The 13,518-nt window shown below is 31.7% G+C and overlaps 1 protein-coding gene and 1 long non-coding RNA gene across 2 annotated transcripts; both read right to left on the bottom strand.

Annotated features, from left to right (window-relative positions):
* Positions 1-318: 318 nt before the first annotated feature.
* Positions 319-3,949, bottom strand: LOC112742974 (uncharacterized). The gene is made up of 3 exons (XM_072215904.1): positions 3,883-3,949; positions 2,260-2,853; positions 319-2,170 (listed from the first exon to the last, which is right to left on the bottom strand). Exons 1-3 carry the CDS (start codon positions 3,947-3,949, stop codon positions 2,058-2,060), a joined length of 774 nt encoding a protein of 257 aa, XP_072072005.1. The 3' UTR covers positions 319-2,057.
* Positions 3,950-7,238: 3,289 nt separating this feature from the next.
* LOC112743766 (uncharacterized) lies at positions 7,239-9,964 on the bottom strand. The gene is made up of 3 exons (XR_003172339.3): positions 9,179-9,964; positions 8,943-9,089; positions 7,239-7,473 (listed from the first exon to the last, which is right to left on the bottom strand). It is a non-coding gene; the product is annotated as an uncharacterized lncRNA (long non-coding RNA).
* Between the last annotated feature and the right edge of the window lie 3,554 nt (positions 9,965-13,518).

Here is a 13,518-nt window from a genome sequence, read left to right as displayed (position 1 = left end):
TATATATATATATATAAGAATCTAATAAATAAATTTATTATTATTTTTGTCTAAAAAATACAAAAATTATAGTACAATATTATTGTGCAATTAATAATAATAATTATTTCATTTTATATTATTTTTAGACGGAGGACTGTTATATCTAATAGAAAGAAACGTTGGAGATTGATTTGTACATTAATTTTTTGAGACTAAAATGTCTGTTTTCAAAAATCACGCTTCCGGCTGTGCTACTTTGATAGCAAGAAGTATTACGACTACTTTACATACTAAATATTAAAAATAGGAGCCTGTGACTCGATACTGTATCGCTGATTTCTTTTTTTAAACCGGAAATAAATACTTTATCTTAATAAAAATATAAGCAGGCACAGATTCATATACAAGACTCCTTACATAATATCTCATAATATAATATACATATAAAACATACAACTCTTATCCCTCTTATAAAAAAAGACGAGGGAAGAAAATAATCTAATTAACAGAACAACATATAAACCAAACGCAATATAATTCTTCTTAATGCTTCTTCATCTGGTTCCTGAAAAGGTAAAGCTGTAAGGGGTGACAACCTAACCACACGGTCTCACCACGGAGTTTTAAAGTTGTCATAAGAAGATATTCAATAAGAAAACTGTTTTCAAGCTCAGTGATTATTAATTGCCTTATGAATCTTTTAAAAACCAATAGGAAATCGTTCAAAACCTTTTCAAAATTAACAATGTTTAATCTTTTTAGAAATCCGAAACCTTTCCTTTTTTATAAGAAAAATCTCAATCAGAAACCAACCACGCAATCAAACAATACAATCATTAATTTAGCATCAAAGTTCATTCTCAAATATAGTACACTAGAACAAACACAGGCAAAACAGACAAAGAACGCACAAGTAGGTAGCAGTTACAGCAAATAGTTCAAGTAGCAATTAAGGACAGTTTAGCAATTAGGCAAATCAAAACAAGTTCAAACCCAAACAAAGCATACAAATGCATATGATGCATGCCTGTCCTATGGCTGATGAGGCTCATCTGTCGGTTATCCAGCCAACCCGACAAGTCTGAATTGTCCTTAGACTGTCCCCCGACGTGCATCCCCAAGAGTCTATGCATAGCTTTTCTCAAATAATCAATATTGCTCAATGAGGGTAAACATTCCCGGGAATTTATATAGTGCCCGGTCACACTTACGTCGTAGGGTCAACAGAGTATCGAGTTTTCAACCTGGTACACGTGGTGGCAAGCCACGGCACTTAATCCAGGGAACCTCGTATCTCAGATATTTCAAATTCATAAGCCATATAAATAATTCAAAGATCATATCTCAACATTCTCAACATTCTCAACATCATCATCATTCATCAATCCAAATCTCATTTCCAAATTCATTCAAAAACCATATTTCAGAGAAAATTCTCAATCATCCTTCTTTCCATTCCGTTCACTAACAATTTCCAATCCAAAACATAACTCTTCCTTTGATAAATGAGATAGTTTTAAATCATATAATACTTAAAACCTTTTTAAAATAACTACTTTCAATGAAACTTCTAATTTTATAAAATTCCGGCAGCATCTTCTCTAAAACTCGGATACTGCCACCCTTTTCGGGTCCCATCCAAATATTTCTCAAACAATTTCCAAATCTCAATCACTTTCCAAAATTCAACCAATTCCAGTATCAAATATTTTCAGACCAGACCAATTCCAATAAGAAAACTCTTTTTAAAGTCAAACCAGCTCAAGTATTAAGTCATTTATAACATCAGACCGACTCAAAATCAAACCGCTTTAACTTCAAACAGAAAAAACCACTTTTCCTAATAATCAAGTAAATAACTTTTCAAATCCACTTCTTATCAACAATCGTACTTTACTCAAGCAATCAAGCGCCCAATAATCCATTCCAACAAACCATCACATCCACAAGACAAATATAATCATAGAAATATATCTTTTTGCATCAATATCTATTTATCACAACTCTGTAATGTAAAATAGATTTTAAGAAAAATTCCTACCTCAACTCGTCGAAACTCTCAAAATCAAAACGCATCAACCTCTTTTCCCACGGCCAGCGACAGCGGCAGCCGCAACCTCAGCTTTATCCACTATCCGTAGCAGCAACCGGAACTCTAAGCGCGACACGCAACAACCGGAACTCGATCCTACGTTACCAACATCTCAAAATCTTTATCAAATTTATAACAGAGTAGACATACACTAGCGGTGAAGGTTTTGGAAAAGATATGCTTACTGGAATAAAGGAGAAACATGGAGACGAAGCAACGGCAGCAGCTCCGACACTTAGAAGAACAAGACTCAGCATAAACGAACCACAGTCGGAACCCAAACTGGAGTGGGCTAGGTATGGCAACTGTAGGGATGTCCTCCAGCGGCTGCAGCAGCGGTTTTCTAGCGCCGTTCGGTGAGGCAGAACAGCGGTGGTAACTTCCACCGTCGTCATCTCCTCTCTTCCGGCGACAAGCTCCTGCGGCAAGGATGGTCGAGCTCCCTTCCAGTAACGGCAACGACGTTACTTTCTTCCTCTTTGCCTCGTTTGACGGTGACGGTGCGGCTGGGGTTCGGTGGCGGTGATTTCTTCGATGGCGGCTACGAGATGCAGCTTCTCGATCGTGTCTCTCTTCGACTCCCACAAGCGATGGCGACACGCGGTGGCCTCGACTATGGTGGCAAGGAACACGGCGGCACGAGGACGAACGACGAGGCAAGCTTGACGGCAGGACATGGCGCAGTGGCGGCGCGGGTTGGAAGCGGTCTGGCGGCACGGACAGCTCCCCCCTTTCCCGGCGTTCTCCCTCTCTCGAATCCTCCCCCTTCTCTCGCAACCCTCACTCTCTTTTCTTTCTTTTCTTCTTTCTTTCACTGAACTGTGTATGCGTGTTAGTGAATGAGTGTATTGTTTGTGTGTGTGTGCTGATTGTGTGGGTGGGGTAACCGTGAGTGAGGGGGGTGAGAGAGTGAGTGTCACATGTGAGGGATGGGGTGTTATTTAGTTAGGGTTTGGGTAGATTAGGAAATTTTAATAAAGATAGGGGTAATAATATAATTTTATAAAATAAATGAAAAGATAAAATAATAATTAAAAACCAAATTAAATGTAAAGTATCCATCTTTAAAAATATCTTTTAATTACCAATCTGTAAGTTATTTTCAATTAAATACCAATTTAATAAAAATTAGAGATAAGTAAATTAATTCTCCTTTATTTATAAAATAAGGTTAAAAATCTATATATTAAAATTAAGGCATACAAAATATTCATTATTTTTCAGTTATAAGAACTTTAAATAATAAATAAGAGTTTACTCAACTTTTATACAAAAATATCTAAAATGTAGTCTTAAATAAATATAATACATCATAAAAATTTATTAATAATTTTTAAATATTTATGGGTTTTAGATCCTACCCCACTTATAAAAATTTTTGTCCTCGAAAATTAAATCAATACACAAAATACTAAAATAGTTTTGATTACTTTACTTTTGTATATTTTAGAAAAACAGAGGTCATGGCATTTTTTATGTATATAATTTTCTAAATACCAAATAATTCGCAAAACTTAGGTGTAAGGAAAAAGTGTGGTCTAAAGCAAAAGTTACAAGATGGTTCATAACAAAGATGTCACATGGGGCTATTATTTTATCAAAACTTAAAGCACAAGAAGGTGCATGTGTTCTAGTTAGGCCTTTGCTGAAACAAAGGGGTATCTAGAAGGCAAAAGTTTGAAAACAGGCTGACGTAAACAAGATAACGTCTGCGCATAGACCTCGTACCAACTTCAAAACTTCCACTTCCTAACTCCACCAGTCACTTCACAACTCCCTGACCGACGACAAGCCTAACATCTACAAACCCTTCTGCGAGAAAGGAAATTTTCTCAACTCGTCACAACGTCGTACACTTACCACTTCACCTTCCATATCCATAAACACGTCTTAAGGAACTAACGCATCGTATTACTATACTTAAAGGTCGCACGTGACATTAAAATAATTTTCAAGTTTATTTAGAAGGACACAAAACCTTAGAAAAGAAGGACAACATCCACAAGAGTTTAAAAGAATTGTTGAGACCACAAGTAAACAAGGATGTACAAGCAATGAAGGGTACTGAAAAGAGAATCAACTGACAACTACAAGGATAACTCTTGAATCAAAGAAATTCGATAGGATCAATAAGAAAAAAAACAGCGTATTAGTTTGAAACAGTTTCAAGCTAAGTTGAAAAAAAAATATGAGATTTTACAAAAGAGAAATGATCAAAACCAATAGTAACGCATCGCAGTAGATCAACTTCAAATTATCACAGGGGTTCATAGTTCATGGAGGAACATAAGATCAACAATCGTGTTGCAAGAGTTTCAACACAGTTGAAAATATAAACAGATCAAGAGATGCATGAAGTACAGATTGTGAAGTGAAGAAATATAAATTACATCTCAAGGAAAGAAAAAGAACAAACGACGCATCAAATTACATGGCACGGTTAGAACACATAAGTCTACGCCGCCTAATTAAGAAGAGCATTAAACATTTTCAAAGATTTAAGGATCCGTATCGTGCCCAAACAATTCTCAAAGAGACAAGTGCGAGTATGTTCAAAGAGATACAAATCTCAGTAAAAGAAGAATAAGCGGCAAGGATAAGATTCACATGAATTCGGAATGCGACGTAGGATTACAACTAGGCAACAACGTACGGGCATGAGAAAACGTTTCAAAAAAAAAAAAGAGTCATTTTGCATCTTAACAAGAGATATTGAATTTAAGAACTCTAAAGAAAACAAGAAAAGGGTAATCATAAATTAGATCAAAATAAGATGAAACTAAATCAGAGAAGCATAAAATTCACAAGAATACGAAGGAATGGTTTACGTCACCAACAAGCTAGAATGGTCAAAGGTCGTGAAGTATTTAAAAAGAAAATTTCGAAATGCAAATAGGAAAGAATTTTGATTTCAAAGAACTCCAATAGAAACTATAAAAGGAAACAGGGCGATTATTTACAAAATTCAAGAGAATTAGTAAAATATTGCGTAAATGAAAACTAGATTATTGCGTCATGTTAAAGCAATTTTAAGTCGGACTAGATTATGCAAGATTTGTGAAATGAAAACTACTTAGACTAATGGTAAAATATTTCATCAAAAACCTTGAAAGACATTGTACGTAATGAAGTAAGAATTTGCATGAAAACAAGAGCGAGGTTGGTCGGGAATCAAGTTATAATCCTAGAAGTCAATTCTTGAATCTCATACCAAGGCAGTCACCAAAACAATCATCGGCAGCCAAATTACAACTTTGTTTTTAAAATATCAAATGAACTCAGAATTGCACAAACTTTATTTCTATACGACCGTCTTGGATTAAGCTTTTTACTAAACTAAAAATCATAATTTTTTACTTACTCCAATTTCAGAAATGGAAGAAAAACTGTGATTGCTCTGCAATGCTTAAAAACCAGAAAACAGCAGTAGCATATGATATTTAAAACTTAATATAAAATCCAAGTTAAATCCAACTACCTTAAAAATTAATATGATTCAACTTCACTCATCCAAGTTTCCTTTCCCGTTGATTCCAGGTCAATATCATTTTTAATGAAGGAGTTATGTAACTTAGAAGTTGAGTAATTTTATATAGAATTCTGTTTTAGAAACTATTGAACATAACATCTTCCAAGTCCCATAACTCACTTATTAAAACATATAAAACCCTGAAATTTAACTCATATATACTACATATACTCAACTTTCACCACCAATTGATTGCATCTCAATATCACTCCAGAATTAAAGATTATAAAGTTTTGAATTTACTGACTTAAAAAACAAAATCTGATTTTTACTGCATAATACATCTTATTTCAAAAATCCATATTTTTAAAACCACAACTCTAACAATTATAAAATTAAAGTAATAAAAATAAAGTTCCATTTAAAATTGGATTCATTTAGAAATTCAAACTGTAGAATTTATAGTAGAGGAAACAAGTTACTGTTGTATTAAACTTTTTGCAGAAAAATCAATTTTAAAATCCACAATTCTAAAATTCACCATAAATCATAAACTTAACAAAAATGTTTTAAATTCACCAATGTAGCTCCTTATATTTCCAAGCTTAATCTAAACTTGGTCCCATGCAATTCCGATCATCACAGAATTAGTTATAGATTTTCAAAGTTTCTACTTTGTTTAAGAGTAGTGCAGAAAATCAGATTTTATAATTCGACTTTGAAAAATCATAACTAATTTTCTAGTTAATACTTAATACGAAACCTTTAAAGTTAAATATTAATAACTATACTTGTTGTAATTCGCTTAGCTTTTAGTCACATAACATTCCAATCTCAAAAAGAAATGAATTCACTTCCCAAAAAAAATACGAAAAATTTAAATAAGGTATTGCATCAATACAACCGAAATTAAAATAAATTATGCAAAGTTTGTAAAACAAAATTTAATTGAGCTATGTGCAAAAATATTCTCTCAAGAGTCTTAAAAAATACTAGGTTCCAATTCACATAAGAATACATATGAAGATTACGATAAGGTTGGAAATAACTCAAGTTGTACTGAAAGAAGAAAATCATAGATAGAAATTATTTTTATATGTCTATAAAAAGATAGGTAAAACATTGCAGATAAACATTAATAAAAATAGATTTCTTTTTTTTTTCTTTTTTTTTTAAAAGACTCAAACAAATTCTCAGGAATACAATCAAGCAAGGTTATTAACGAACCTAAGCAATGTAAACAAGAATCATAAATCGAAACCAAGCACGAAAAGCGAACGCCGAACCACGTGACTCGCATTATCTATTACTTATCAATTCTTATTCGCCTATAATTACCTATTAACTTTCCCGTTAACACAAGTCATCAACATTAAGTTGGCCAGACTTAACATCAACATATATGCAACGGTAAGCTAACAATGTTAATTGATAGGCAATCATGTGCATAAAACTCTAATTCTCGTTATCTGAACGAGACCTATTACATGACAGACGCTCAGAGTATGCAATTGAAGCATAGTCAGTCCAATCCTCAGGCTCTACAAGAAGGACCGCTCTGATACCATAATGTAACACCCTCACTATCAGAAATCACGCTTCCGGCTGCGCTACTTTGATAGCAAGAAGTATTACGACTACTTTACATACTAAATATTAAAAATAGGAGCCTGTGACTCGATACTGTATCGCTGATTTCTTTTTTTAAACCGGAAATAAATACTTTATCTTAATAAAAATACAAGCAGGCATAGATTCATATACAAGACTCCTTACATAATATCTCATAATATAATATACATATAAAACATACAACTCTTATCCCTCTTATAAAAAAAAAGACGAGGGAAGAAAATAATCTAATTAACAGAACAACATATATATAAACCAAACGCAATATAATTCTTCTTAATGCTTCTTCATCCGGTTCCTGAAAAGGTAAAGTTGTAAGGGGGTGAGAACCTAACCACACGGTCTCACCACGGAGTTTCAAAGTTGTCATAAGAAGATATTCAATAAGAAAACTGTTTTCAAGCTCAGTGATTATTAATTGCCTTATGAATCTTTTAAAAACCAATAGGAAATCGTTCAAAACCTTTTCAAAATTAACAATGTTTAATCTTTTTAGAAATCCGAAACCTTTCCTTTTTTATAAGAAAAATCTCAATCAGAAACTAAGCACGCAATCAAACAATACAATCATTAATTCAACATCAAAGTTCATTCTCAAATATAGTACACCAGGACAAACACAGGCAAAACAGACAAAGAAAGCACAAGTAGGTAGCAGTTACAGCAAATAGTTCAAGTAGCAATTAAGGACAGTTTAGCAATTAGGCAAACCAAAACAAGTTCAAACCCAAACAAAGCATACAAATGCATATGATGCATGCCTGTCCTATGGCTGATGAGACTCATCTGTCGGTTATCCAGCCAACCCGACAAGTCTGAATTGTCCTTAGACTGTTCCCCGACGTGCATCCCCAAGAGTCTATGCATAGCTTTTCTCAAATAATCAATATTGCTCAATGGGGGTAAACATTCCCGGGAATTTATATAGTGCCCGGTCACACTTACGTCGTAGGGTCAACAGAGTATCGAGTTTTCAACCTGGTACACGTGGTGGCAAGCCACGACACTTAATCCAGGGAACCTCGTATCTCAGATATTTCAAATTCATAAGCCATATAAATAATTCAAAGATCATATCTCAACATTCTCAACATCATAATCATTCATCAATCCAAATCTCATTTCCAAATTCATTCAAAAATCATATTTTAGAGAAAATTCTCAATCATCCTTCTTTCCATTCCGTTCACTAACAATTCCCAATCCAAAACATAACTCTTCCTTTGATAAATGAGATAGTTTTAAATCATATAATACTTAAAACCTTTTTAAAATAACTACTTTCAATGAAACTTCTAATTTTATAAAATTCCGGCAACATCTCCTCTAAAACTCGGATACTGCCACCCTTTTCGGGTCCCATCCAAACATTTCTCAAACCATTTCTAAATCTCAATCACTTTCCAAAATTTAACCAATTCCAGTATCAAATATTTTCAGACCAGACCAATTCCAATAACAAAACTCTTTTTAAAGTCAAACCAGCTCAAGTATTAAGTCATTTATAACATCAGACCGACTCAAAATCAAACCACTTTAACTTCAAACCAAGAAAAACCACTTTTCCTAATAATCAAGTAAATAACTTTTCAAATCAACTTCTTATCAACAACCGTACTTTACTCAAGCAATCAAGCGCCCAATAATCCAGTCCAACAAACCATCACATCCACAAGATAAATATAATCACATAAATATATCTTTTTGTATCAATATCTATTTATCACAACTCTGTAATGTAAAATAGATTTTAAGAAAAACCCCTACCTCAACTCGTCGAAACTCTCAAAATCAAAACGCATCAACCCCTTTTCCCTCGGCCAGCGACAGCGGCAGCCGCAACCTCAGCTTTATCCACTATCCGTAGCAGCAACCGGAACTCTAAGCGCGACAGGCAACAACCGGAACTCGATCCTACGTCACCAACATCTCAAAATCTTTATCAAATTTATAACAGAGCAGACATATACTAGCGGTGAAGGTTTTGGAAAAGATATGCTTACTGGAATAAAGGAGAAACATGGAGACGAAGCAATGGTAGCAGCTCCGACACTTAGAAGAACAAGACTCAGCTTAAACGAACCACAGTCGGAACCCAAACTGGAGTGGGCTAGGGTATGGCAACTGTAGGGACGTCCTCCAGCGACTGCAGCAGCGATTTTCTAGCGCCGTTCGGTGAGGCAGAACAGCGGTGGTAACTTCCACCGTCGTCATCTCCTCTCTTCCGGCGACAAGCTCCTGCGGCAAGGATGGTCGAGCTCCCTTTCAGTAACGGCAACGACGTTACTTTCTTCCTCTTTGCCTCGTTTGACGGTGACGGCGCGGCTGGGGTTCGGTGGCGGTGATTTCTTCGATGGCGGCTACAAGGTGCAGCTTCTCGATCGTGTCTCTCTTCGACTCCCACAAGCGACGGCGACACGCGGTGGCCTCGACTATAGTGGCAAGGAACACGGCGGCACGAGGACGAACGGCGAGGCAATCTTGACGGCAGAACATGGCGCAGTGGCGGCGCGGGTTGGAAGCGGTCTGGCGGCGCGGACAGCTCCCCCCTTTCCCAGCGTTCTCCCTCTCTCGGATCCTCCTCCTTCTCTCGCAACCCTCACTCTCCTTTCTTTCTTTTCTTCTTTCTTTCACTGAACTGTGTATGTGTGTTAGTGAATGAGTGTATTGTTTGTGTGTGTGTGCTGATTGTGTGGATGGGGTAACCGTGAGTGAGGGGGGTGAGAGAGTGAGTGTCACATATGAAGGATAGTGAGTGTCACATGTGAGGGATGGGGTGTTATTTAGTTAGGGTTTGGGATAGATTAGGAAATTTTAATAAAGATAGGAGTAATAATATAATTTTATAAAATAAATGAAAAGATAAAATAATAATTAAAAATCAAATTAAATGTAAAGTATCCATCTTTAAAAATATCTTTTAATTACCAATCTGTAAGTTATTTTCAATTAAATACCAATTTAATAAAAATTAGAGATAAGTAAATTAATTCTCTTTTATTTATAAAATAAGGTTAAAAATCTATATATTAAAATTAAGGCATACAAAATATTCATTATTTTTCAGTTATAAGAACTCTAAATAATAAATAAGAGTTTACTCAACTTTTATACAAAAATATCTAAAATGTAGTCTTAAATAAATATAATACATCATAATAATTTATTAATAATTTTTAAATATTTATGGGTCTTACACAAAGAGAGAAAGATAAAAAATGCATTGCAAAAACAATTTAATCTAATCAATGAATATAAAAAATAAAAGAGAAAAATTAAGATATGTTCTTATAAAAAAAATTTCATGAAAAAGATTATAAAGAAGAACTTATTAATCAACTTCTATAAAAATATTACAAAATTTTGAATTGCTAGTAAATAAAATAATAACACTCTTAAGAATTTTCAATCAAAATACATAAAAAATAATAATATAAAATAAAATCATGAAAACAAATTAGAAAAAATGAATATTAGAAAAATAAAAAATAAAAAAATTGCAACAATTGTACTTAAAACACAAAAAAAAAAACATAAAGCACCTTCTAATTCTGTATATATAAAAAATAATAAATGAATAAAATAAAATAAAATAAATTTATTAAATTTATTCATGTTATTTTTTAATTTATTATGCACCATTCATCTTACAACTGATTAGTATAATTAATTTGGTTAATAAATTAAAAGAAACAAATATAAAAGAAAGAGATAAAAAAAATAAACAAATAAAAATGTGTAGCCATCAAAAGAAAATAAAAAAAGTCTTTTTTTAGTTGTTTTATTTATTAATTATTAATTTATTATAATTAGTTTCACAATATTTATTATACATTATTCGTCTCTTACAAATTAACTCAATCAATTAACTGATATAATTAATTATAGGTAATTAATTATAATTGATATAACTTATTTCGCTATGCTTTTTAAATAAATAATTAAAAAGATGCTTCTCAATTTTATGTTAAAGTAGAATAAAATAAAATACATAAATTAAGTAGATATAAAACTAAAAATTATAAAATTTTATTAACAATAAAATTAAATTAGTACCATAAAACTAAATTTAATGTCTATTTTAAAATAATTATTGACATTTTATTCTTCTATTATTAATAATTTAAATAAAATAATATCCTATAACTTATTTTGTTATCTATTTTAAATAATTACTAACCTTCTATTTTTTTTAATTATTTTTTTATCTTATTTATCATTCATGCTTTCAATAAATTATATTAATAAACATAAGATTTATGTCTCCAATATGAAATGGGATCAACAACAAAAACAATAACCAAAACAATGTAGAATCTAACCTATATAGAAAATAGTGTGAAAGTCAAACAACAAAAAATGGACCAAATACTAATTCATAAATTTTTATAAGACACTCACATCTGCAATATCACGTAACTCCTTTATTATATTCCTCTTAGTGAAATTTAAAAATTCATCCTCAGCAATATATTTCGATTTGCCAAAAAGTACTACAAAGTCTCTCTACAAAACATGCTACTAATAAGTCATAATGCCAAAAAGACACTGTCAATTAGCGGTGTTCATGGTGCGGTTTGGATTGGTTTTGAGTTAAAAATTCATCCGATCCAAACACTAATTTTACTTACGGTGCGGTTTGGATTGAATGATTTTTTAAAAAAAATTCGATCCGATCCGATCCAATTTCAAGCGGTTTGAATTGGATTGGATTTGCGGTTTTGTAAATTAAAAAAAATTAAATATACATAACAAGTCTAAACATCAAATTTTAAATAATCAACAATGACATAATAAGTCTCAATAATATCTCAAAAAGTTAATAATAACATAATAATAGAAATAAAATTATAGGTTAGTTTAAATAAATAAATAAATAATATTTTGAACATAAAATATTTATTAAATAATAATAATACATGAATAATATAAAAATGTAACAAATTGAACATGTTATAAGTATAATTGTAAATATAATAATAAAATAATAATATTATAGCACATTGTGCGGTTTGGATTGGATTGGATCGGTTATGAAAAGTAGATCCGAAATCCGATCCGATTCAGCGGTTTGAAAAAAATAAAATCCAATCAAATCCAAATTAATGCGGTTTTGATCGGTTTTCAGTTTGGATTGGATTAGATGAGCGGTTTAATTTAGATCGGTTTGAATTTGAACACCCCTACCGCCAATAGACAGAATCATAAAATAATTCATAATATTGATATAATACTTTTTTTTAAGCATCACAGCCTTAGAAACATCTGGATTTATCCGAAACCTAGTAGTAATACCATACATAATATTTTGCAAAATATTGGTACATACATACAATAGCCCATGCTCAAGTCAATTGTATAATTATATATGATAGAAAAATTATCGAATGAAAAATAGGTAGAATGATCTTTTTATTTAAAATACCAACTATAATCTACTGTAAATCTAATCAATTAGTATAAAAATCCTTTCAACAATATAACTAATTAACTTAAAATTTAGTTTCTTACAATATTATATAATATCACAAAATTAACTTCTATAAAACACAAAACATGATATTTATACCTGAAATTCTCTTTATATAATAATTGTCGAATAAGGCATTGCACCTAAAACACTTTTAGCAACACTTTTTTATAACTATTTAAAACTTTTAAATTAACATTATTACACTCTCTAATAGGCAATAAAAACAATTCTAACTTAATATCTTACTAAAATTACACTATCACTCTAAAAACACGTGAGAGAACTACTTTAGAGAAGACTGCCAAGTGACTCATTGAGCACCTCTTGATAATTAGTAGTTATTGGACACACAGACAGACGTTGAATACTATTGAATTCAAGACAGCTGATTATTTCTTTAAAAAAAATTAACCAAGTAGGATTTTTTTAAAAAAAAATTAAATCAAATAACGGTGTAAAAACACATGCCTTTACTTGACATATATTTGAATTTAAGCAACTTTACATGAATGAATAATTTGACCAAATAAAATTAACTGGTGATCACACTTACATAAAATTAATCAAATTATTCTTAATTTTGAATCATAGTACTTATGATTCTATTATTATTACATGTAGTATCACACTATAAAATTTAAAAACTAAAAAATCTAAATTGAATCACATCTGAGTAAATAGTAAACAAATTATAATAAAAGATATAACTATATAATAGTGATCAAATTTTCATATATCTCTAAAAATCTTTACTCTTACAAATTAAAAAACAACTATAAGTAGCTATTGCTCACCTATTACCACAAAATTCTTGATTCGATTTGCTATTTTTCCAAGAATAACAACATTAAGTCTTAGACTACAGAGAAA

The sequence above is a fragment of the Arachis hypogaea genome, chromosome 14, assembly GCF_003086295.3.
Source record: "Arachis hypogaea cultivar Tifrunner chromosome 14, arahy.Tifrunner.gnm2.J5K5, whole genome shotgun sequence".
Taxonomy (NCBI): Eukaryota; Viridiplantae; Streptophyta; class Magnoliopsida; order Fabales; family Fabaceae; genus Arachis; species Arachis hypogaea.
The sequence above is the reverse complement of the archived record's forward strand: the minus strand, read 5'-3'. Positions and strand labels throughout refer to the sequence as shown.

Coding starts and splice junctions, on each gene's coding strand:
- LOC112742974 (XM_072215904.1), bottom strand. CDS start 3,949: ATGGAAGGTGAAGTGGTAAGTGTACGACGTTGTGACGAGTTGAGAAAA. Junction 2,854..3,882: donor ATTTCCTTTCTCGCAGAAGG/GTTTGTAGATGT, acceptor AAAGAGAGTGAG/GGTTGCGAGAGAAGGGGGAG. Junction 2,171..2,259: donor CATGTTTCTCCTTTATTCCA/GTAAGCATATCT, acceptor TTGGTAACGTAG/GATCGAGTTCCGGTTGTTGC.